Source organism: Spermophilus citellus (genome assembly GCF_964194105.1).
Source record: "Spermophilus citellus genome assembly, chromosome: 2".
Taxonomy (NCBI): Eukaryota; Metazoa; Chordata; class Mammalia; order Rodentia; family Sciuridae; genus Spermophilus; species Spermophilus citellus.
The window spans coordinates 3,318,756-3,343,809 of record NC_138183.1 but is presented as its reverse complement, the minus strand read 5'-3'; the positions used below and the strand labels follow the sequence as shown (position 1 = coordinate 3,343,809).

Below are 25,054 nucleotides of genomic sequence, written 5' to 3'. Positions count from 1 at the left end.
GGCTTGACCTTCCTCTAGGCTGCCAACAGCACAGCAGGGTCACAAGCCGAGGCTCAGGTGCCCCCAAGTCTATCCAGAGGGGCACCCGCTTCCACACACCCACTTCGCCGTTCTCACCGAGCACAGCCCGACTGGGAAGACGGCTCCCCTGACGGTGCCCGGAGCAGGTCTTCCTCCCTCCCCACAGGGTGAAGGCAGCCTCCACCCCCACCAGCGCCTCGAGCCCGCCACCCACTCACCAGGGATACACGGTGTAGTCGATCTCCCGGGAAGGCGGCCGGCTGACAGGCGGCTGGGGGCAGAGCACACACGGGTTGATGTCCCACCAGGGCCGGCCACAGATTGGGGACTGGGGCTTGCTGTCAGTGGCCCAACCCCACACCCAGCACTGTCGCACTGGACCAGGACCATCTGTGATCTTAGCCCAGTGGCCCTGGCCTCTGAGGTCCTCAAGGACATGGCTGGACTCCATCACCGCACAGAAGCTCAGGATAGTGAAACGACAGATTCCCAGCCGTGAACGGGGAGCCACCACCCAGCAGCGCACCTCACCCTGAGAGGGAGGCAGGTGGCAGCAGGAAGTCCCCAGCAGGGGTACGGGGACACTTGAGCTGCAGTGGTGGGCTGTGCTGTGGGGGCTATGGCACCTGCCAGAGCCCCACCCAGCCTCACGGGGATACAGGCTGGAGGCCTCAGAGACCACTCCTCAGCCTTGGCCCCATGGACCACACAGATGGGGAACCTGAGGCTTGGGGAGGGCCAGGCCTGCCCCCCGCCACCTCGTGAGTTGGTGACACCCGTCCTCCCCTGCCGTAGGTACTCCTGACCTGCCCAAACAGTCTGAGTGCTTAACACCTTCTCCTTCAGCAGGACAGAGGCCAGAGGCCAGCAGGGCTCCCGCGGGGGACCCACCTCCTTGCACCTTCAGGGAGAAGCCCCATCGCTGTCCTGGGGGTGCCGCCTTTATAACAGGGTTGGGGACAAGTTCCACACCCTCCAGTAAGACTGCCATGTGGCCTTTCCCCAAATATCCTAAACTCCGACGGTGCATCTGGGGAGCCCCCCCGCTAGGGCTAGGCGACAGCCCCAAAGATCAGGGAGGCCCCACGACGTGCAGGAAGGCACGAGTTCTCCTGTGGGCACGCGCCAGTCACCATGGGGCAGCACAGCCCTGGGCAGGGCGGGCCTTCAGCAGAGGACAGCACCCCGCCAACCTGGCCTCTGTTCCTTGCTCAGTCACTTAGCAAGGACACCCTGAAAGAGCCACACCCTCCTCATTGAGGCACCCTGGAGCCCTCTGCACCCTAGCCACTGTCTCTGGAAGTGACCAGAGGAGGGGACTCACCCTTCCGTCCACAGGGCAGGGCTTCACAGATGAGCTGGGGAAGCACCCTGACTTCCTGCTGTGCACCAGCCGGCCCTGGACGGAGAGACCAGGGGGACAGGGGTCATTCCAGGTGAACACAGGCCCTGGTCCAAGATGAGCCTCGTGGCCACTGTGACCTCAGGTGACCTTGTAGTGGCCAAGTGGGGAAGCGAGGGGTGACCTGTGTTACAGGTGGGGCCCGGCATGTCGGTGTCCCTCCAAGGCCACCTGGGTAGGAACAGGGTGGCTGGCAGGGAGCAGAGACCCCTTGGGCACCCTTTGGGCCTCAGTTCCATGACTACTGTAACTGAACACAGGCCAGGAAGCTGTGGGGACAAGGACTGCAGCTCCTCTGGTGCCCGTGCAGCCAGGCCCCGCGTCTAGAGCTGTCCCGTGGGCACTGGGGCTCAGGGGAGGCACCGAGGGTGGGTGCCACGGGCCCCTCGTTTGTGGGCCCTGAGAAGGGAGCAGGAGCCACACCACAGGACCTTCTCTGGCCGCGTAGAGCTCTTCGCCAGAGGGCTTCCTGGGGCGAAGCGGAGGGCAGGGCCAGGCACGGGGCCTGGTCACCCCACAGCAGGACCCAGGGCTGCTGGCCGGCCCAGGGCAGCACAGGGAGGAGGCAGTTCAGACACAGCCAGGCCAGAGCTTTGGGAGGCCATGGACATCAGCAGGAGAGCCCCACCATGTGAGAGCAATGCCCCAGGAAGAGCCATGGGGGGAGGCGGTAGCAGAGGCCCTGCTAACCAGCCGCCCTCTGCATGGCCCCGACCTTCACCCTGGGAGCAGGGGGAGGAGCTGGGCTCCAGGGCCCAGGACCCACCTCCCACCACTGGGACTCGGGGTCGCCCCGCAGCAGCTCGATCACGTCGCCCGTCTGGAAGGTCAACACGGGCTTCCCAGGAGGGGCAGGGTTGCCGAGGTAATTCTGCACAGCCACCATCTTGGGACCTGCCGGAGACGGGTGGAAGGGCTGCTCACCTGGGACCTGGCCCTGGCAGGCAACCCATGGGTCCTGGCTTCTCCCTGGCCCTGTCCGGCCCAGGAGCTGTCTGGAGAGTGGCCGTAGGCCCCTCCCTAAGCCCTGCCCCTGGGGCTCCTGGGTCCCTTGAGAACATCCTGAGTACATCCTCAGGCCACAGCGGAGGCAGGGACTTATTCTCAGGTCTGCTTCCTGTGTCTTCTCCCTGACAGACACCTCTCAAATTTGGGACTGCAGCCAGCGTGTGGACAGGGGACGGTCCTCATGTCAGAGGAGGTGAGGATGGTCAGGAGGCCCGGGGACCTGAGCCACAGTCAGAGGCAGCTCAGGGCCCAAATGCGGGTGCCACCTGAACCCCCAAAAAGGCGAGGCCACTCCTACCAGGAGCCTGTTCAGACCCAGCCCCGCCCTAAGTCATGTCTGGCTGGGGGTCCCAACCCAGTGACAGCAGCAGCAGCCTGTTCAGGGACCCCGTCCTTCCCTGACGGGTTGGATTTATTCTCACTGCTTGGACTCCACTGTGTCTCACAGCACCTCCGTCTTCAATCCTCCATATTCACCAGGCGCCTCCCACTGAGCAGCCCGGAGAGGGACAGGGAAGGCCGTAAGGAGGCTCGGGGCCTCCGCTCTGCTCGGGGGTCGCTGGGCAGCAGCTCTGAGCCTCGCCCTGGATTGAAAGGACGCTGCCCTTCTCAGGCTGGCCCTGTCCCCATGGCCCGGGACTCGGGGTATGCCTTATGGGGCCTAAGCAACCCTGGGGAGGTGGCCTTGGGAGGGAAGAGGCAGGGGGCACACAGCCCTCGCCTTCTGGGAGCCTGGAGCAGAGAATGGGCAAAGCAGCCATTGCCAGGCCCAGGCCAGGACGGGCTCCTGGGGCGGCCAACGGATGACGCACAGAGGGCCCAAGCTTGGCACTCACCAGGTCCTGCTCCCGGGGAGGCATCCTGTGAGGACAAGGACAGGAGAGTGATGAGGGAGGGCTCTCCTTCCCCTCCCCCCAGCTGCCCTCCCGCCGAGGGGAGGGTAAAGGTAGGAGCAGAGAGGGCCTAGGGCTGGACTCCCCTGGATTCCCCACCATGGACCCTCCCCTCCTCCAGGAGGCCCACCTGGCCACCCCTGGAGCCATCTCCATGCCCCTCACAGGTCAGCAAGTGTCCCCTTCATGAGGAAGGCACAGTCCAGGCCCCACAGGTGACCATGTGACCCCTGCTATGTCAGCTCCAGAGGGCTCTGGACCAAGCAGGGGCTTTGGGGCAGGGGCAGGTACAAAGCTGCGACTATGGCAGAGAGCCCACCCTGGGCAGGCAGAACAGGTCAGCTGCTGGGACAGGACCACAGCTATGGGGTCCCTGGGGTCCCGCGCGCAGACCCGTTGTTATTGATGCCCACGAAGGAAACCCAGAAGGCCCCTGGAGGGGAGTGTGGACACTTACCAGGTCGGCCGGGGAACCTGCAAAGGAAGCAGCCGGGGTCAGAGCAGAGGCCCCACCAGGCGCCCACGGCTGCTGGAGGCGAGCTTCACAGCTCCCTTCAGAAGCAGACCTGGACCTGGAGAGGGGCCCCTGATGACCCGACTTCCCAGGAGGGGCAGGGTTGCCCCTGTGCTCCCCACCCCGCCCATCCACAGAGGAGGGTCCATAGTGGGCCAGCTGTGCCTGCCACGAGCAAATGGGCACTTGTGACTCCTCTCTGCCACCCGAGGCTTAGACACACAGGTGCCAGCACTCAAGGGCAGGGGCTTGTCAGATGGAAGGCAAAGTGGGCCCCAGCCCCTGCCAACCTGGGCTGCTGCCACCACTGGTCAAAACAAGGACTGCAGCAGCTGTGACCACACGGCCCAGCACTGTGACTGCTCTGGGCACTCCTGTCTGCAGCAGACCTTGGGGACCCAGGAAGCAGCTTGGGCATGGGTAGGGGTCATGGCGGGTTTTACTCTGCCTGTGGAGGGCACCCCACAGCAAGGCTCTCGGAGGGAGCGGACCCTCCCGGGAGCATCCTGACCTGTAGACACTAACCCGCCTTGGTGTGGACCCTGGGCACAGCCCAGAGGCAGCGCCAACCAAGGCCGAGGGAACACACCGCAGGGCAGTGTGGCCAGATGTGGCCAGGGCAGGGACGGGCCCACAGGGGAACCAGGACCAGCGTCCTCGGGGAGGCACAGGCCCTTGGAGCAGTGGCTGGTGCCTGCAGGGGCTGTGGCGACCTGGCAGGTGCCAAGGAGGACCAGCTTCCCACAGGCAGAACCGCCCGCCGCAGGACCCCAATGCACCTGTGTTTTACTGGGAAACAAAACCCCAAAGAGACCACGTGGGCCTGTGCGCCACCCAGGGAAGCCCCACGTGGGGACGGGGGCCTGCAGGACGGTGTGAGCTGCCTCCCCTGCTCCTGCCCGGAGCTTCCTACAGGAAACAAGGCTCTGACCATCAGGAGAAAACCAAGCAATTATGTTCTAAAAAGAAAGCTTGAAATATATCTTTATTTTTATGCCTTTAGCTATTTCTAGGTAAGTTCAAGGGCCATGTTTATTTTCGTCCTCTCTTCTCCTTTGCCCCCTCTGAGTTTTTGAAAATTAAATATGCTACTTTCAGACTAAAAAAGAAACAACAGACGTAGCCGCAGCCCGAGGCTTGGTGTGAGGGGCACGTGGCCACAAGGGGGCGGTGTCCAGCCCAGTGCACAGGGATGCTAGAGGAGCCTGACAGGGCTGCAGGGGGCAGCAGCCTGTGGTGGGGACAAGGGGCTTGGGTGACCTGCCGACCCTCCCGGCTCAGGGTACCAGGCCAACACTCAGTGACAGATGGACTGTGGTTCTGGTACATTGTGGGCAGCGGGTCTTGGGGTGACAAGCTGGCCTGACTTGCTGTCATCCAGGAGGATCAGCGAGACCCCAGGCCCAGGGACATGAACTGGGGACCCTGGATGCTTCGCTGGACAGAGGCTCCACCAGCAGGCATGGTTTCCAGCCTGACTGGGGGCTGATGATGGGGTGACAATACTGGGCCTAGCCTTGTCCTGCATGTCACAGTGACAGGACGCACAGCAACAGAGGAGAGACTCACTCCCACGTCAACAGCCAGGGGCCTGGTCCACCATGGAGGGGCAGCCGTAGGCCGTAGGCTGCCTGAGGATCCCACTGTCACTGGGGGCCCTGCCTCCTCTGAGCACGGCTCCTGTGTGTCACTTGCAGCATGACATGGCATTGTCCCCAGGGGTGGGGAGGACAAGAGCCACCCAGCTGAGGCCGGGGTGGGGGGCTTGCACTCAGCAGGTGCTGTGTCCAGGGAGCCATCCCTGGGTCACACTGCCCAGGCCCTCGGCCATGCCTCACTGTGGCCCCCACCTGGACTCTGCCCTCCGTGAGGCCCTTCAACCAGCTGCTCCCCGCCTGGCCGCCCCTCGGCAAAACCCCAAACCAAGACGCAAGGGAGGAGCCTCCAGGGCCCAGGGCCTCCCCGCCCTTAGCCTGAGCCTCAGGCTTCCCCATCTGATAATCCGAGAAGCACCGGTGGCAGTGTGCGTGTCCAAGGGTGTGCCTGTGAGCCAGTCACCAACACAGTGGCCATCTCCGTCAGGCCTCCCCAGTGGGAGACCCCAGGGACAGGAGAGGGCCATGAGAGGTGTGGATGACCAGACCCCCAAGCCTGCTGCGAGCGCTCGCTGACCATCTGGGGCACCTGGATTCTAACACGGGGAATGGGGACAAGGAGGGAAAGTCCTCTAGTACCCATTTGGAGCCAGATCCTGCCTCCTGATTACTGTGCACCCTGGGGCAGTGTCTCGCCATCTCTGAGCCTTGGTATTCTCATTTGGCCTCTACTAGAGAATGGTAAAGGGCAGCTGTGAGCAGGCAGGACCTGGGGCTCAGGCAGAGGCAGCCAGGCAGCCGGGTGCGGGTCGGTACTCACTGATCCTGCAGGGGGGAATCACCTCCAGGCACTCCTTGTGTGCCCCCACGCCACACCTGGTGCACAGGTAACCCTGGTAGAAGGTGCCCCTGCGTGGGAGAGCAGGAGGTGAGGCTGTGCTGGCTCCTTGACTGCTCAGCTGTGGTCAGGGACTTTGTTCACCCCCTGGCCTGGCAGCCGCCCTGGAGCATCTGACCCTCAGAGCCTGGGATCTCCAGGACCCCTGCCTCATGAGACCCCTGCTGTCCCCTCTGCCCACCCAGCCTGGACCCCCACCCCCACAGTGGTCCTGGTGCCCAGGGACAATCCGCCTGGCTAGATCCAAGACTCCAAGGGCCCAGGCTCTGACTCTCATGGACACCCCCTGGCTCCTTAGAGTCTTGTGTGGGCTATGGTGGGAGGTGAGAGGCCGTGGGCTGCGGGAGCTGCTGTGCTGAGCCCGTGGGCCTGGGGCTTGAGTGGGGCAGGGCCCACCTGAGGAACATCCCGCAGGCTCTGCAGCTGGTGGTCCTGTCGAACGTGTACATCTGGAAGCTGTGGTGGTTGGCGTTGGCTTTGTCTGGCTTGATGTTGGACCTGGCAGGAACCAGAGAGGGGGGCAGAAGTGGCACTCGCCAGGCCCTGAGCCCACGCCGTGGGCCACGCCAGCCCTGGCAGCCATGTTGGGGATCTGCACTCCAGCCTGGCTCTGTGTGATGCCGGGTGGGCTGTGGTGCAGGGCTTGTGGAAGGAAGCCCTATGGTCAGGCCATACTGGCACAAGAAAACCCCAGGTGAAGGGGAAGACTCAGGTCTCAAAAGGCCTAGGAGTGGGCGGTGCAGGCACCTGTCAAAGAGCAAATGCATACAGCAGCCGCCCCCCACATCTGTGGCTTCACTTTCTGAGGTTTGTTACCCACAGTCAATGTGGTCTAAAAATAATAACTGGAAAATCTAGAAACAATCCTTAGGATTTACAATGTACTCCATTCTGAGTAGCAACATGAAATCTCACCCTAAACCATCCTTTGGCCCAGAGTATCCACACGGCATGCACTACCCTCCTGTTAGTTACTTGAGGGCTGTCTGGTATCAGATGGACTGTCATGGTATCACAGGACTTGAGTTCAAGTACTGCTTATTTCACTAAAAAATGGACCCAAAGCTCAAGAGTAGCAACGTCATTAACTTATTACAACATATTGCTATTATTAGCTGTCGCTCATCCCTTCCTGTGCCTGAATCATATGGTGGAACTTTATCGCAGGTCTGTATGCAAAGGAAAGAACAGAGCGCTCAGCATTCAGCGTTTCCCGGGTACCCAGGGACTTGGACACCCAGAAGTGTACACGTCTCTGTGTGTACAAAGCCTAAACGTTGGACATTTCAAAGCCTAAACAAACATGGAATCTAGTTCATCATGGGCAGGGGGCACACCAGGGGCACACGTGGGTCTTCAGCTCTCTTCCACCTCCGCCCACCGAGTCAGAGAGGCCAGGGAGTGAGCCCTAGAGGGCAGTGTGATGGCAGCCCCCTGGTGGTGGGAGGGGCCTCCCCAGGCACACACCTGAAGAGTTCACCAGGGGACCCTGGGGACAAAATGTCAACCCACGCAAACGAAGATGAGACGCCCTGGCTGGGACACAAGCCAGCAGGATGCCACCACCCTGGTGTGCTGGGCCCTTATCCAGCTGCCAGAGGGGCCCCCAGGCCCTCCTTATCACTCCGGTCACAGCCCCTTCCCTCCACCAGGTGGAAAAGCCCAGGAGGCAGTGTCAAGGTGTGGACAGGAGGTGTCCCTGAACACTGCTGTTCATGCAGGAATGTTCAGAGGTGAACCCAGGGACTGCGAGAGCTGCGACCTCGTCCACCCTTCCTAGTGTGAACAGCCCGACTGGGTGATGATGGGCAGGGGGTGTGTGCTCTCTCTCTGCCTCCTGACTTGCCCTGAGCTGACAGCTTCCCGACACTGGGTCCCTCCCCACGAGGTGCTGCCCACTAGGCCCAGAGCAACAGAGTCGGCCACCTATGGACTGAGACCTCTGAAGCCAGGAGCCCCACCAAGACCGCTGCTCCTGCTGGCTATTCTGATCGCAGTGGCCCACTGCTGAGGCCCCGCCCCTTCCACCTAGTTGTCTGGGAGCCACTGGTCAGCGGATTGGGCTGCTTCCTGGCTCGGGCAGGAAGTAGATCTGGGCTTTCAAAGGCCAAGCCTCGTGGGCCCTTTTAAGCTGCCCCTGGCCATTCCCAGCCTGCTAGTCAGGGGTACACGGCTCAGCCTCGAGGACGGCAAGGCCCATCCCAGCAGGACGGCCCAGCCCTGGGATGCTATGGCAGCAGGAAGGCCCTCCTGCTCCAGGAGCCACTGAGCAGGGCTGGCCCCATGGTCAGGAGCTGGTCTCAGTCTCTGGCACCTGAACTGCCCCCTGCCACCCCCCAGTCTCGGGGGCCACGGAAGAGCCCAGTGGCCACCCACTCACATGGCCATCTCAAACTGCTCCATCCACTTCCGCTTCATGTCCTCCGTCTTGCAGAAGAACTGGAAGCCCTGCTTTCCTTGGAGGTGAATCAGGTAGAAGCCGTAGGACCACTGCGGGGGACAGGGACGCGTTCACACGGGGCCCAGGGCACAGTGGCATCTCGTGTGTGTGTGTGCCCTTGTGTGTGCAGTGCCCCCTGCAGGGCCACAGGTGCACAGGTGTGCTGGGCATTCCTCTCAGGTGCGTGTGCCCGGGCCTGGGCCCAAGCGTGCGGCTCTCAAGGTGCACACGTGCAGGTGGCCCTACATGCCGAGCCTGCCCACGTGAAGGATGCCTCCTGCAAGCTGTGCCACCCAGGGGCACGTGGGGCCTCTCCCTGCCCCCTCCCACTGCTGCAAGGCAGGATGCCCCCAGGAAGCCTGGGCCCAGGCGCCCGCCCACCTGCCCAGATCCTCAGTATGACTGAAAACCCTCTGAAGTGAGCAGAAGCAAGCAGGGCAGGGATGGCCGCTGCACGGGGCCCTGCTCAGTGGCCTCAGCTGCCCAGCAGCCCCTCCAGCTCCGGGAAAGGGCCTTCAAAGGGGTCCAGGGGAGAGCTGGGAAGTGCGGGGGCTTGTTGGGAGTGGGGGAGGCGAGGAGGACGGAGGGAGGGAGCAAAGATGCGGGAAAGGAGAGACGCACAGAGCGAGAGGCTGGGTGAGGGACCCCAGAGCTCCCCGCCCTGGCCTGGGGCAGTGGGAGTGCCGAGGCCTGGCTGGGCGAGGGCCGGGGAGGGGTAAGGGGCCGCAGCTTACCATCTTCCCATGAGACTAGGAAGCGTGCAAGGAAAGCAAAGGGGAGACGGGTCACCAGGGGCCTGGGCAGCCCTGCAGTGGGCACCGCGGCCGGAGCCCACAGCCCAGGAGTGGTGGAACGGGCCCTGGGCAAGGCTCGGAACAACAGGGACAGCACCAGAGGCTGGGACCCCAGTGGCTCTGCCGCATGCACGTATGCGCTGCAGGTGCAGGCTCTGCCCCAGCTCTAGGTCGGGCCTCGGCTCGATGCCCCGTGGCCCCGACTGCCTTCTCCAGACACCAGGGTTGGGAGGGGCTGGGACACACTGGGTCAGCAACTATAAGTGCGGACGGCCAGGGCCTGGACTTTTAGCAGTTTGGCTTCAGGTCTCACTCCTGGCCCAGGGCCACACACAGTAGGTGCTCAAGCACTGTGTGCAGAAGCCTCGGCAGGAGCAAGAATGAACCAGAGGCTGCAGCTCTGCCCCAGCTCCCAGGCTGGACCCTACAGCCATGGCCACCCTGCAGCCCAGGACCCTGCCTGCTGGACATCAGAGCCTCTGCAAACTCATCAGAACCCTCGTAGCCTTCCCCCATGCAGGCAGGGGTGGGGATGGGGAGGACCCCTGCGTGCTACAGGGACAACATGAGCTGCAGGCAGGCCAGCCAGGGTTCAGAGACAGGCTCTCACTAGGGGCCTTAAACAGGGCCTCCTGCTCTGCCCAGCCCCACACGGGGCACTGAGGTCCTGATGGAGCCCTGACCCCAGGTGGGGTGCCATCTGCAGCAGTCACAATGACAAGGCAAGGGCTGAGGGGTCTCTCTGAAGGGTGGGGCCACCCCCAGCAAACAGCAGCCCTTCCCTGGGGTTTGGGACCCTGTGCCTGCCCCTTGCCTGGTGTGGCCCAGCCCTGGTGGCCGTGGTGGCCCCGAGCAGTCCGCAGCCCACCTTCTTGATGTCCTTGTTGTGCATAGGGTCGTCGGTCATCTTGTGGGACAGCAGCTCGATGACCTCCTTCAGCTCGTAGCTGTAGCCCTTCCTCTTGCAGACGATGACCACCTTGTCAAACAGGAACAAGTACCTGGCCCAGACAGCAGGCCAGGGGCCCTTAGCACGGCCGGCACTCCCACGTGAAGGCCCTACGCTGCGGGCAGTGCCCCCGCCAGGCACCTGTGAGCTGGCCTGAGGGCCTCAGAGCAGCCTCTTCCCTCAGCACACGTGGCTGCCGCCCAGGGGTGAGCCCTGCCCTCCACCAGCCCACCTGGCAGACGCCAGCCTGTGGTCAGGGCCCTGCTCCACACCCAGGGCTGCACCTAGCCCTTCCTCCTGAACCTGCAGTGACCGGGCCCTCGCATACAGCAGGTGGGCATGAAGGAAGAGGCTCGAGGGCCCTGGCCCACCTTCCCACCATGGCCACCCACCCAGCAGCCGCTAGGCAGAGGCATGTGCAGCCGGGCGCTCGGGTCTGCCCTGGCTCCCTGGAGAGCGTGAGCTTGCAGGGTAGGGCCCCACCCTGCCTTTGGCCATTAGCCCAGTGCCCGCCATGGGCAGGGCAGCCCCAGGGCACTGGCTGACGTGGCCCCAACGTTCGTGTGGAGAAGGAAGGAAGCAATTAAAGCTGAGTGCGGCAAACCGGCCACAGGCCATTTCCCACAGGAAGCCGCGTGTCCAGGCCGCCTGGGAGCAGGGCCCGCTGGACCCGAACGCCAGGCTGTCAGGGGAGGCCACCGCCGGCCGCCCTCTCACCTGTCTTGCTTGGTGTGGTTGACTATGGACCGGACTTTCAGCTCCCCGTCGATCTTTGGCCTCCCGTACTCCTCCAGCTTCACCTGCTGGGAAAGAGCGGCGGGAGGGTCACTCCTGCTGGCACAGCCCGCCCCAGCGCACAGGGGGCGGGCACACCAGGGCCGCACTCCCCACAGCACCCGGGCACTTCTGGGCCAGGGCTGGGGACGGGAAGCAGAGGTAGGGAGGCTGGGTCCCCACTCCCGCCAGCCCCACTGGGGGCTCCCTTCAGCCCAGGAACAAAGAGCGATTGACGGCCTGGGTCACAGTCACAGGCCACCGCTGTGTGAACCCAGAGCAGGGCCTGGAAGGAAAAGCCAGACGCCCACCGAGAAACCCAGTGAGACTCTTCTCAGGCAGCACCTCTCAGATGGCAGGCGTGCAGGGGCACAGGGGGGGCACGGGGGCCGTGCGGGGTCCCACAGCAGTTCACCTCTGTGGGAAGAGGCTCCGAGGCCTCAAGCTGGGCTTGCTGCAGACGGTCCCTGCTGCTGTTTTGGCTGGCAGAGATCACCTCCCTGGACAGGTGGCCCATGGGGCTGCCAAGGGACGAGGCTATGCAGGCAGGACCAGGTCCAGAAGAGCGCAGGACAGAGTGGCCCAAGAGTGGCTGCCACGCCCACAGGCCTGGCATAGCTCCAGTGTCCCGGGCTCCCTGCACCCTGGAGAGTCTGACACACATTGTGCTGTCGAGCTCGGCGGGCACATACTCAGGGAGTCCACTCCTGGCCCGAGGGACCCTGGAGTGCCAAGAGCGAAAACTCTGCTTCCCCAGGAGGGGCCGGGCTGGCATGGGGCCTATCCTGGGAGTGGCCGCTGCACCCACTGCTCCATTCTCGTTATTTAAAGTGCAAGCGTAACTCCGTAAAAAATCAAAACACAAAACAATCTTCTTTCCTCACATCACAGAAGCAGTGGTGGGCTCCACGTGGTGTTGGGAGGGCACCTGTGGTTGCCCAGGGTCCTTGGCACCCACAGCCCCCCAGGTACTCCTGGCTCAGCCTCAAGTCTTTGGGCTCAGAATCGTGAGGCGGCCTGAAACTCCCTCTGCTTTCACTGGCCGGGCCCAGGCGCTCCCCCCGCCCTGGGCCTGCAGAGGGCTCCTCGGATGCACCTCTGACCCTGGTGGGTAAAGAACGGGCACATGGCCCCAGGTGCTGGCCTGGGGATCTGGGGTCTCCCCTGCCCACACCCACACTTGTGAGAGCAAAGATCGCCAGAGGGCAAAATGTTTGCATCAAAAGCAGCGGTTCTCAGTGGGGGTGACCCTGTGCCCAGGGGCACCTGGCAACACAGCTGGCAGGCATCGCGAACAGAACCTGTCCATTGCCCTGCAGGGCCAGCCAGGGAGCCATGGTCCAGGAGCCCCGGGTCTCCCAGAGCCACTTCTGCTTCTGGATGTGAGGGAGACTTCTGTCCAGCTAGGGAGGAGGGACGGGGGCTGGGCAATCCACACGGCCTGCCCCCTTCACAAAGGACCATCCTCAGGGCACAGGGTGCTTGGGTCAGCTGAAGGGGACAAGGGTGCGCAGAAGCAGGAGCTGGACATCAACCCCAGAAGCGGTCGCGTGGGTGGGTGTGTGCGTCCCCTCTGTGCCCAACGCGAGCCAGGCCTGGCCCCACTGCAGAGCCGCGGCACTTACCAGGTTCTCTATGGAGCTCTGGAACTCGTGGATCTTCTTCAAGGTCTCCTTGTCCCGCTTCACCTCGTTTATGTACATGGCCAAGTCCTGAAACCAGGGAGCGCCATGTCCACGAGGGGAGCCCAGCCCACCAAGCCCTCTCCTGGTCCTAGTGGGGGTGGAGGACCCCAAACAAGGAAGGGGTGGGGAGCAGCACCCCACGGGGCAGACACAGCAGGGACTGTAGCACAGTGACCTGAAGAGCCCTGCCACCCTGTCCCACCGCCCTTCAAAGTCACACAGGCCGCCAAGCAGCCCCTGATCTGGACCTACCCTAAGCCTGCATGTCATCTAGGAGCCTGGGTAGAACGAATTGCCACTAAGTTCCTTCTACCTGGGCCCGGAGGTCCCCACTTTCCAGCCCAGCACCCGTGTACCCCACTGCAACCCTCCTGCTGGCCACCAGGGGGCAGTGCTGACCTGCAGCCCAGCCAGCGGGTGAAATGTGGAAACCCAGGCTCAGTCCCCACCCCTCTCCTGCCCCTTCTTGCTCCAGGGGGAGCTCGTGGTCCACTCTCCAGCCTCCCTGTGGCTTCTCAAAGGGTGTTCTGTTTTCTTGTCTACTTGCCTTTAAAACAAGGGGAACAATTTCCCAGAGACAAGGAACTCGGGGCAGGGACAGACTCGGAGCAGCCACGGCAGACCCTCACCAGGTGGGGCCTGTGAGCTGTCTGGTTCTCTGGGTTCCACGCTCACCTGGCCCAGAGCCCACTAGGCTCAGACTGGGACGAGATGCCCAGGGAAACAGCCCCGGGACCCCAGGGGCAAAGCAGCCTAGCAGAGCACCCGGGCTGCAGGGAGTGAGCGCTCCGTCCCTGGGGAAATCAAGCTTGAATACAGGGGGGCTCCTGCTGGCCACACAGGCCATCTCTGCGCTGCAGCAGGGGGTGAAAGACGCTCACAAGCCCTTCCAACTCACGGGCCTCACGTGCATCTCAACAGCTCTCAGAAGCCCAGAAGCCTGCCCAGGGTCACGGAGCCCTCTGCAGGGCTGACAGCCCTGGGGAACCCCTGCTGAGGGACCTGGAGTCGCCCGCTGGCCAGGGACACACTGCCAAGCCACGCCTGGCTCGCGGGCACCCACTGCCCATCCCAAGGTTTTCACGACCATGTGCACCTGGGCTCGCAGTGGGCGACGGCACCAGAGAACGGGGACCTCACCCCCGTCCACGTCTGTCAGGGAAACGGCGTCCCACTGACCTGGCCACAGGTCCTGCCCAGGGGACCAAAAGGAATGGAATCCAAGGCCCCTGCGGTCACTCCCAGGCCCACACCCACACACTGTCACCTATGAGCATGAAGCCCGAGCAGCCATGTCCTGCTGCCCCTGGGGACAGGCTGCAGTCCTGCCCTGGAAAGGCACTCTTTAAACAGACGCCCAGGGGGCCTGCCCCATGCTGGACACAGTGCCCAGCCTGGAGTCACAGGTGGCCGAGCGGCACAGGCCTGCCGAGGAGGAACTGGCAAGAACAGGTCTCCAGGGTGGGAGTGCTGCCCGGGGACAGGCCCTGGAACCCAGCAGGGCCAGCCCTGGGGACATGTGGAGCTCGCCGCAGCCTGGGAGTGAGCCAGAGGTGGCCAGGTGACAAGGAGGAAGCCAGCTTGGGAGGACACAGGGGGGTCAGAGGCTTGGGTTTTGGGTTTCCGTGGCAAACGCTGTGGCCCATTGGGACCAGGGTCCTGCAGAGGAGCGGAGCGGCCAGGAGGGAGCCCTGGAGGGTCCCTGAGCAGGGCAGGGATGACAGCCCCCAGGACACTGGGTTTCCACAGGGAGGGGACATGTCTGGCTAGAGGTCCTCGGAATCCTCAAGAGAAAAGGAGCAGCCCAGACAGCGGGCAGAGGGCCGAGGCCGGGGGACAGGGATCCAGGGTGGAGCGCAGAGCCTGGGGCCGCTGATGGCCCCTCGGGCAGGCGGGACAGCAGGAAGGGGCCTTGGCAGTCACTGGGGGCAGGTGAGGTCAGGAGTAGAGCCCAGCGCAGCCTCCTCCAGTGCCACCTCTACCCTCCAGCTGGTCTAGCCCGTCACCCCCAGGAAACGCCCTCAGGCACGGCAAAGTGCAGCCTGCCTTGCTGCCCGCCTCCGCTGCCCACCTCCTCTGCCCACCTGCATGGCTTCCAGGGCTTCTTTGAGCTGCTGCCTCTCGGGCCGGTCAGCAGAATGGCTCAGGAGCTCCTGGAGGAGTGAGGGGGTTCTGGGTCACCCAGGGGCCCAGCCCTGCCTGGCCCCTACCAGGCACAGGGTAACAACCCCAGCACAAAGCCAGCCCCACCTGCTGGTCCAGGTGCCCTTCAGCTGCCTCCTCCAATGGACAAGTGAGACCCCTCCCACAGGCACACCCTGCTCCCAGCAGGGGCACTCCCAAACCTTGTGGGCAAGGGGAGGGGATAGAGCAGGAAGGAACACTAGGGTGGCGCAGAGCAATGAACTGGGGTTGGCTCCCTGGAGAACTTCAAAGGCACCTCCACCTCCCCTCCAGGTCTGTGCTTCCTGAAGGCCTTCCTATTTCCACTTTCACCATGGCTGTCAGGAAGCTCAGACTTAGTTAAGAGATCAGTCATGGCAGCTCTTACTGCTGGACTAAGGCTGCTTCCCCATCTCGGCCTGTTTTTCTGACTCTGTACAGGCTTTAATCAGTCTTCCTGTCTTTACCGGAATGACCTTTCCTAATGAGTGCTGAGCAGCCTCACTTATCCACCCGCTCCCCGGGGGCCTCACCCACCCCTAGCCCCTGGGACTTCAGGGCACGAGCAGGTGGGCGGCCTCACCTTGAGCAGAAGGTGGTACTTGAGCACCCGCTGCATGGGCACCACCAGCAGGTCCTGCAGCTTGAACTTGCCGTCCTGGACCTTCAACGTGCACTCCTGGGCGGGGAGCCAGCCATGAGGAGCCGCCCGCCACCGCCTGGGGACGGAGGCTGAGCCCTGGACACCCTCAGGAAGCGGCCCTGAACCAGGCTGCGCAGGGTGGGCCCCACAGTGCCTGGGGACACGCGTGACCCTGCTGTTCTCAAGGCTCCCACCTCAATCCCCTGTCCCTTCCTCAGGGCCAGGACCTCAGGGAGGGTGGGGCCTCCCCTGCCCGCCCCCTGCCGTGGGCTCTGAGAAGCCAGATGCCCACCTGGGGCTTGGGCCCAGGCTACCCACCAGTGTTGGAGCCAGGGCTTGGCAAACATGGCCATGCTGATCAGAGGGGCCCCTCAGCCGGGGACAGCTGCCCCCCCCACTAGTACCTGGGAGGGGCAGGTTCCAAGCCTGGGTGACAACATGTAAGGCCACATGCTTCCAGCAGAGCCACCTGGGCCCCGGGGTCAGCAGAGGCCAGGGTCGGGGGCGTGGCCCTGGCTGAGTCAGATGGGGCTGGAGGACCCCCACCCGACAAAACACAGAGGGACAAGCAAGCCGCAGGCAGCGTCCCTGCCCAGGCAGGGGGAGGTGGGTGCCTGTGGCGCTCGCCAGAGAGCTGCGGCCTGGGGCAGGGCCAGCCGGGCGCCTGTTACCTCCACTTTCTGCCTGAAGTCGTCGCGGCTGGTGAGGAGCTGGCTGAGTGTGGTCTGGGCGCGCTCCAGGTGGCTGCAGTAATCCCCGTAGATGAGGAGCCTGGAGGCACACAGGACACACGCGTGTCAGCACATGAGTACACGCACACGCAGGTGGGGATGCGCACGACCCAGGACACGCTTCTTCCTCGGGAGGCTGCGCGGCCCGGGCCTCCGGCCAACGGCCCCTGGCGGGTTCTTCCCTCCCCCGCCCCCCCCCAGTGAGGGGGGTCCTGGGTCACTGGGAGGGGCTGGGGAAGCACTGGCTAATAAGGGCACCCAGCACCCGCCCAAGAGGCCACCTGTGGTGCCACCTCAGGTCGTGGCCCTGGCCTGATCCTGCTCTGGGTCCCCACGCCTGGAGAGAGCCGGAGGCCCTACCTCCCGAGGCTGGCAGACCCAGGGGGCTCCTGGTCACCCCGAGGTGGCCCCTGGTGGGGACCAGCGCTGCCTCCTGCCCTCCCCCCGGCCCCTGAGGCACCACCTCTCCCCCATTCTGATTCTGCTCTCGGGCCCTGTGCTGGTCTCCTCTGTACGCCCCTCCTTTGTCCCCAGCCAGGCCACATGCAGCCCCGGTGCCCACATCTCTGCCAGCCAGACTCTAGCACCTCTGGGTCTCGGGTAGCGAGCCTGCCACTCCTGCTTTAGGTGCTCAAGCCCCCGACCACCCAGAGCCCCCAGGAGAGGAACCACGCCCGGTGACCACTGGACGAGGACAAGGTGCAGCAGCCACACTCGCGGGACCCCCCACTGAGGGCACAGACCTTCCTGTCTCCACCTGGCAAGACAGGGGCAGGGAGCCTCTTCTCCAGGCAGGACTGAGGCCTCTGTGACCTGACCAAGGGCCACCAGCCTGGCGACCTCTGTAAACTGACCAAGGGCCAACAGCCTGGGCACAGCAGCCCAGCTGGGAGGCCGGGCCTGACGCTGGAGCGTGGGGTTGGCCCTTGGGAGGAAGTGTCCTGGTGGTGGGCTCTCCTGCAAGGCCCAAGGTGACGGAGCCCTGGGCATGTGTCCCCTTGCAGGCCTCCCGCCCCTGGGCCGTGGGCGTTTGGGACCAGAGGATGCCCAGCTCTCCCCACCCCTGGAGGTCCGGGTCCGCAGGAAGGCAGTGGGAGAGGAGACATTTCCCACTGAGGGACACATCAGGGCGAGCTAGCTCAAGCATGAGCGACGCCTCCTGACACGTGTCCTAGCTTTCGAGAAATGCTCAGGGATCCGAGGCCCCAGGCCCCACGGGCTGCACGCCTGGCTGACCGCTGCTCCCTGAGCCTCCCCACACCAGCCTGCAGGGAGCTGGGCGCCGAGAGGCCGAGGTCGCACAACACACTACAGCACACCACAGCAGCCCACCACGGAGGTCAAGGTCAGTGTGGACCTGGTGCCAGGTGTCCTAAAACACAACCCTTCCCGGGGCCCAGGTTCTGGCCATCTGCAGAGGAGATGCCCCTGCAGGCTCGTGTGAAGGCAGGAGGGGCATCTGCCTCATTCAGGACCAAGGCCACATTAGTGGAAGTGTAACCTTAAAAAAGAGGGGGTGACTGTGATTTGCCCTGACACGTCGGTCACAGGGAGGCTGTTCCAGCCTTCAGCCTGCTGAGTTGCCAGGATCTTGCCACAAAAGTCCCACGGTGGCTTCCTCCTGCCCTATTCAAGTCCTTGCCTTGGCCTGGAGGATCCCGGCACCCCTCCCACCACACCGTTGCCCTCTGCTCCTGCCTTCCATGGGCACCTGCTCTCCCCACGCAGGAGCAGCCCAGGCGCCCGTCCGGTCCCAGGCCCCCACGCCCTGGCTCCAGGCTCCACCACGGCCCCCGATGAGCCAGCTGAGGACAGTTCTCGTCTCCCCTGCTGCAGCGGGACCTGAGCCTGTCCTGCCTTTGGCCCTGAACTCCGTACACAGCAGGCACTCGATAAATGTCCACGGAATCAGTGAGCAAAGGAGCGTTAGGGTGCAGGCTGACTCCAAAAGGGGTGGGAAAGTGGCAGGAGGGAGATGCAGTGGCCTGGTGGTGGACTCCGACGTGGCCAGGCCCCTTCCCCAGGAGGACATGACTGAAGAGCCCTGGCCCTGGGCGCCTCGCCAAGCCTCGCAGCAGGCCACTGTCTGCACAGCTCCGGGTCGGGCGCGGGAGGAGCACACGCTCCCACAGCAGCTCGAGGGTGGGGTGTCATCATGCCCCAGGAGGTGGGAGCCTCACAGGCAAGGCCCTGAGCAGAGGACGCACCAGTCTGCTGGTGTGGCCTTGGCCAGGGGCTGACTCACAGCCTGTGTGGTGGGGGTGCAGTTCTGGGGAGGGCAGACTGCAGGCCCCACCTGTCAGTGACCCCTCTGTAAGGAACTGGACACCCAGCCTCAGAAGGGAGAAGCTGAGGTTTCCAGCTCCACCACCCTTCACACCTACTAGAAGATTCCAGAATCCCACGCTGCCCCTTGCTGAGCCCCAGAAGGACGTCTGGGGATAGCAGGCAGCTCTGCACCACCTCCGTCAACAGGGCACAAACCGAGGGGCTTGGAGCAGGGGAAGGAGGAGCTCTGGGAGGCCGCCTGCCTCAGGTGGCCATGACTGCCCATCTGTGACACTCACTGTGCATGGGGCCCCGGGGCAGCTGAGCGGGCAGTGGTGGGACTGATGAGGCGGCCCTGTCTGCGTTTAGGCCCAACTCCCTGTGCCAAGCCCTCGGGAAAGAAGGGCCGTCACAGGCTTCAGACCAATCCCACAACTGGCCTGGGCACCACTGACCTCTGCTCAGAGAGCTGCAGATGTGGAGCCATGGTGCTGTGGCCAGCAGCTGAGACCTGCCCCTGACTGCCCCACTGCCCCTGCCTGGCCTGCAGAGCCTGATGTCCCCTCCTGTGGGCCACAGTGGCCTTCCAATGGTGGGGACCAGCTGTGGGGAAGCAGGGTCATCCTGGCTCACTCCCTGGGGCTGCCCCGCCCAGGGGCCACTCTTGTCCCTAATTCACAGGTGAGGGAGTCAAGACCGAGGCACCGGCTATCAGCAGCATGGGGAAGTGGCCTCAGCCCTGCGACCCCACAACCCGAGGCCTCAGCCATGACCCCGTCCCGTGGTCTGTGCTCGTGTCCCCAGAGCCCCTCACTCAGACCTACACAGGTCAGGCCCAGGGCTCCTGTCACCAGAAGCAGCAGGGCCTGTCCACCTTGCGCTAGGTGGACAGCAATAAGGGCAGGGTTGTCTCCTCTGGATGCCCAGGTCTCCAGGACAAGCAAGAAGCCTGCGGCACAGCCAGCGACATGAATGTCACTCAGCAAGACCCTGACAAGCGAGAAGCAGAAGGGACTGCCAGAGCCCGAGAGGCCCCATCTAGACCACACCCCATGCCCAGAGGTGGCCGACAGGCCATGATGGGAGGGGGGCCCACACCTGAGATCCCAGCAGGAGGCTGAGGCAGGAGGATCACGAGTTCAAAGCCAGCCTCGGCAACTCAGTGAGGCCCTGTCTCTAGATAAAATAGAAAAGGGCTGGGGACGGGCTCAGTGGTTAAGGCCCCTGGTACCAAAAATAAAAATAAACATTAAAAAAATCTTTGTTTATAAGAGGGCACAGCGGCCACCTGCCTCAGGGCACCAGGCCCCACAATTCCCACCCAGGAGGACCGTCCCCTCCGCCGTCTGTCCTGAGGAGCAGATGGGGAGGGCACTCACCTTTCCTTGAACTCGAGGAAGACCTTGGCCAGTGTGCTGCCCCCGGCCATCATGGACACGTCGATGGCCCTCAGGAGGCTGTGGTGCACCTTCATCAGGTCCTGGGGGGGCAGTCAGTGCTCAAGGGGCCACCAGGCTGCAGGCCTCAACACCTGAGACCGCGAGAGTTGTGCGCCCCACCCCACCAACCGCTGCCGCTTGCTAGAAGGTTCCACAGCAAGGCACAGGGAGGAGCAGAGCCCACCTAAGCCCGTCCACGGCACGGGGGTCACCACCTGCCCACTTCAGCCCCAGGGACACTCAGTGGCCACCCAGAATAGCTCTGGTGCCAGAGGGAACGGTGCAGGCAGGGCAGCTTCCCAGTCAGGTCCTCGTGGCCCCCTGTTCCCAAAGGACTCCCAGCAGCCAGGACTGCCACTGCCCAGGAGTAAGCTCCGCCGGGGCCCTCACCTCCAGGTTGATGAAGACGGCTGCCATGTCCACAGGGCTCAGCACCAGCCGCAGCGGGCCCATATAGTTCTGCAGGAGAGGCGTCCACGCTGAGCCCCAGCCCGGAGGACACCACCCGTCCAGGCCACCACCACCCAGAAGACCCTATCCAGGCCACTGTCCAGGCCACCACTGCCCAGAGGACACCGCTCTGTCCAGGCCACCGCTGCCCGGAGGAAACTGCCCTGTCCAGGCCATTGCCACCCAGATGACACCACCCCTGTCCAGGCCACTACTGTCCGGAGGACACCACCCTGTCCAGGCCACCGCTGCCCGGAGGAAACTGCCCTGTCCAGGCCATTGCCACCCAGATGACACCACCCCTGTCCAGGCCACTACTGCCTGGAGGACACCGCCCTGTCCAGGCCACCACCACCCGGAGGACACCACCCCTGTCCAGGCCACCACTGCCCAGAGGACACTGCCCTGTCCAGGCCACTACTGTCCGGAGGACACCACCCTGTCCAGGCCACCGCTGCCCAGAGGACACCGCCCCTGTCCAGGCCACCACTGCCCAGAGGACACCACCCCTGTCCAGGCCACCACCACCCGGAGGACACCGCCCCTGTCCAGGCCACCGCTGCCCAGAGGACACCGCCCCTGTCCAGGCCACCACTGCCCAGAGGACACCACCCTGTCCAGGCCACCACCACCCGGAGGACACCGCCCCTGTCCAGGCCACCACTGCCCAGAGGACACCACCCTGTCCAGGCCACCGCTGCCCGGAGGAAACTGCCCTGTCCAGGCCATTGCCACCCAGATGACACCACCCCTGTCCAGGCCACCACTGCCCAGAGGACACCGCCCTGTCCAGGCCACTACTGCCTGGAGGACATCACCACTGTCCAGGCCTCAATCATCTGAAGGACACTGCCCCTGTCCAGGCTGCATCCACCTGAGAGGTGCTCAGTGCTCTGGGGACAGTGCACGGTGAGAGCCGCACAGGGACGGCAGGCAGGGGGCAGGATGGGGCCACGGAGCCCCCTTGGAGGCTAGAGCAGGGCCGACCTGGGGTCAAGGGGGCACCCAGCACTCCCCATTCAGGTGTCCCCATCACAGCTGCACTGGACTTGAACCACAAGCAGAGAACAGCCCAGGGGACCCAAGTGTGAAAAGGTTTGTCTTGCCGGGCACAGTGGCCACGCCTGCATCCCAGCAGCTCGGGAGGCTGAGGAAGGAGTATCGTGAGTTCAAAGGCAGCCTCAGCAATTGGCCAGGCCCTACACAACTCTGTGAGGCCCGTCTCTAGATAAAACATAAAGAAGGGCTGGGGGCGGGGGACACAGCTCAGCGGGCAGAGCCTTGCCTCACATGTATAAGGCCATGGATTCGATCCCCAGCACACAAAAAAGCAATAAAGAAGGGCGGGGGACGTGGCTCAGTGGCTAAGGCCCCTGGGCAAGTCCCAGTGCCAACAATAAAGGGTGGCCTTCACACATGGCTTGGGCAGATGGGCAGTTGCATGTCAGGGAAATGCCCTGAACCAGGACACTGGGCACCACCAGGAGGCCACAGTGGACAGTGACCGGCTGCTCAGGCAGGCTCAGGATCTGTGCCCACATCAAGGCCCACCACGCTCCAGTGCAGGGTGCTCCCGGCCACGCGGGGTGGAGCTTCTGCCTCCCACGGCAGAGGGGGAGGCCAAGGAGCCTCCGGACGGCACCCTGGTGAGAGAGCGCAGAGGGAGCTCAGCACATGCAGGCCGTAAGTCACCACCACGCCCGGGTCAGGCTGAAAGACGGACCACGCAGGACAGGGTGGAGAGGGGACAGGGGAGGCAGGACAGCCTTCCTCTGGGGCAGGGACACCTGATGGCAAAGCAGAGGGGGCTCAGCCCTCACCATCCTATAACAGCTGGCCCTTCCCCACCTAGGGACCTAGAACACTGCTGTCACCCAGTGGCCAGGGCAGGGCCCACCTTCTCGATGTCCTCCAGGGTCCGGCAGTACTTGGCCTCGGTCTCGTGGATCTCCAGCAGGCAACAGCTCCTCTTGTCATCCTCCGTCATGCCCATTTTCTGGAGGGGACACAGATGTGAGCCAGGGGCCCGCGCAGCCACCCACAGGTTATGCACCTGCACGGTGCGGCCCTAGGCCACCTGTCCCACACCACAGGGGGACATCTGCTCGGGTCTGGCCACAAGGTCAGCAAGTATAAAGTTTAAGGCAGAGGGCGCTTAAACTCTTCTCGTTGTGAAGTGAGGCACAGGGACAAAAGGGGTGACGAGGGTCAGCGCCAAGCAATGTGCAGAGGCTCCCAGACCCCAACCTCTGCTCCTGAGCCTGGACCTCCACCAGCAGGGCCTCGGCCTCAGTGGGGCCTCTGCACACACACAGGAGACGCACGCCAGGTCCCTGCTGCGCCTGCCTGTCCACAGGACACTGAGCTCATCCCTGGGACCTCAGCCACTGAGCCAGCTTCCCAGTACCAACTGCCCCCCCCCGGGCTGGCCTCCCCTGGGTGCCCACTGTTCTCCAATCAGGGAGCCTGACCTGACAGCCCATTGGCAGGGTCACCAGGGACCACACCTTTGCGTCAGGGCCCAGCCCTGCCCCCTGGAAAACACAGAGGCAGCCCTGCCCGGGACACTGCCTGGTCACAGGTGGGGTGAGGCAGCGGCCAGGGCCACTGTGGGGCCACCACGCTCTCTAGGTTCTTTTAAGGTCTAAGGAGCCATATCTGCCTGGAAGTTCCTGGAGACGTGGTGCTGTGGCTTGTGCCTGGCCATCAGCACTCAGGTAGGCAAAAATGCCTCCCCTGACCTCCAAGGAACCCTCGAGGTCCCCCCACCCTGCAGGGTGCAGCACCCAAAGCAATGCGTACTCTGGGCACAGGGGGAGGGGAGAGTCCACTGTGACTTGGCTTCATGGAAAGTACCGAGGTACCTGCCAGCATCTGCCTGGCAGGGGCTCCCAGGAGACTGCCGCCTGCCTCCCCTTACCCGCCACTTACCTGCATGTACCTGATCTGAGAGCATGGAAGGTAAGCAAGAGAGGAAGCCATCAGCAGAGCCCACTGTGCCCTTGAGCTGCGTTTGTAGGCCAGGATGCCCACCCACTGTCAGCCGGCAGCACAGGGCTCCTGTCTAACCCTTCCTGTGGGGCTGGCAGGGAACAGCACAGAGACCCACACGCCACCACAGTCTCCTACACCCGGGCTCTGACCATGGCACCCGTCTTCCTCTGGAGACGTCGCCATCCCACTACTCAGCCTAGACGGTTCCACCGTGACGGGAGGCGATGGAACCAGGGGGTTCCCTGCCTGGAGGGGCTGAACTCCACAGCTCGGGAGTGTGCAGGTCCAGTGCTGGGCGTTCAATGCCAGCGGGCCGCTGGACAGGGCAAACAGACCCTGCCCACCAGGTCTGCAAGCAACCCTGTGTCCTGACACTGGTGCTTCAGGACCAGGGACAGCAGCGGGCTCCAGGAAGACCCTATGGTCTCCAGTCAAGAAGGAATGGGGCCATCTTATGGGGTTCACAGAGAGCGTTTGCCTGGCCTGGGTGGGGCCTTCAGATAATCCCCAGACCCACACCTGCCTGCTCCCGCTGACCCCCAGGGCGCCCAGACTGCCAATGACGGGGAACAGCATGGCCCCACAGCCAGACCCCAGTCAGCCATGTCCCACAGCCAGACCCCAGTCAGCCATGTCCTACAGCCAGGCCCAATCAGCCAGACCCCAGTCAGCCATGTCCCACAGCCAGGCCCCACAGTCAGACCCCAGTCAGCCATGTCCCACATCCAGGCCCCAGTCAGCCATGTCCCACAGCCAGGCCCCACAGTCAGACCCCAGTCAGCCATGTCCCACATCCAGACCCCAGTCAGCCATGTCCCACAGCCAGGCCCCACAGTCAGACCCCAGTCAGCCATGTCCCACAGCCAGGCCCCATAGCCAGGCCCCAGTCAGCCATGTCCCACAGCCAGGCCCCACAGTCAGACCCCAGTCAGCCATGTCCCACATCCAGACCCCAGTCAGCCATGTCCCACAGCCAGGCCCCACAGCCAGACGCCAGTCAGCCAGGCCTCACAGCCAGGCCCCACAGTCAGACCCCAGTCAGCCATGTCCCACATCCAGACCCCACAGCCAGACCCCAGTCAGCCAGGCCCCACAGCCAGACCCCAGTCAGCCATGTCCCACATCCAGACCCCACAGCCAGACCCCAGTCAGCCATGTCCCACAGCCAGGCCCCAGTCAGCCATGTCCCACAGCCAGACCCCAGTCAGCCATGTCCCACATCCAGACCCCACAGCCAGACCCCAGTCAGCCATGTCCCACAGCCAGGCCCCAGTCAGCCATGTCCCACAGCCAGGCCCCAGTCAGCCATGTCCCACAGCCAGGCCCCAGTCAGCCATGTCCCACAGCCAGGCCCCACAGTCAGACCCCAGTCAGCCATGTCCCACAGCCAGGC

General features: G+C 63.9%; 1 protein-coding gene across 12 annotated transcripts in view; it reads right to left on the bottom strand.

Annotated features, from left to right (window-relative positions):
* The window catches only part of VAV2 (vav guanine nucleotide exchange factor 2), a 156,014-nt gene that overhangs the window by 9,102 nt on the left and 121,858 nt on the right, over positions 1-25,054 (bottom strand). For 10 of the 12 annotated variants that reach the window (XR_014020391.1, XM_081278992.1, XM_081278996.1 and 7 more), the window contains 17 exons: positions 22,565-22,663; positions 20,608-20,676; positions 20,158-20,258; positions 16,451-16,550; positions 15,720-15,815; positions 15,058-15,126; positions 12,914-13,000; positions 11,232-11,317; positions 10,434-10,566; positions 8,712-8,821; positions 6,728-6,829; positions 6,254-6,342; positions 3,782-3,798; positions 3,268-3,292; positions 2,190-2,317; positions 1,346-1,420; positions 240-292 (listed from right to left, as the gene is read on the bottom strand). Coding sequence is in view for 11 of the 12 variants with exons in the window: in XM_081278992.1 (XP_081135118.1) it covers positions 240-292; positions 1,346-1,420; positions 2,190-2,317; positions 3,268-3,292; positions 3,782-3,798; positions 6,254-6,342; positions 6,728-6,829; positions 8,712-8,821; positions 10,434-10,566; positions 11,232-11,317; positions 12,914-13,000; positions 15,058-15,126; positions 15,720-15,815; positions 16,451-16,550; positions 20,158-20,258; positions 20,608-20,676; positions 22,565-22,663 (1,439 nt within the window). In the remaining variant the exon portion in view is untranslated. The other 2 variants (XM_081278995.1, XM_081278994.1) reach the window with 2 other exon arrangements.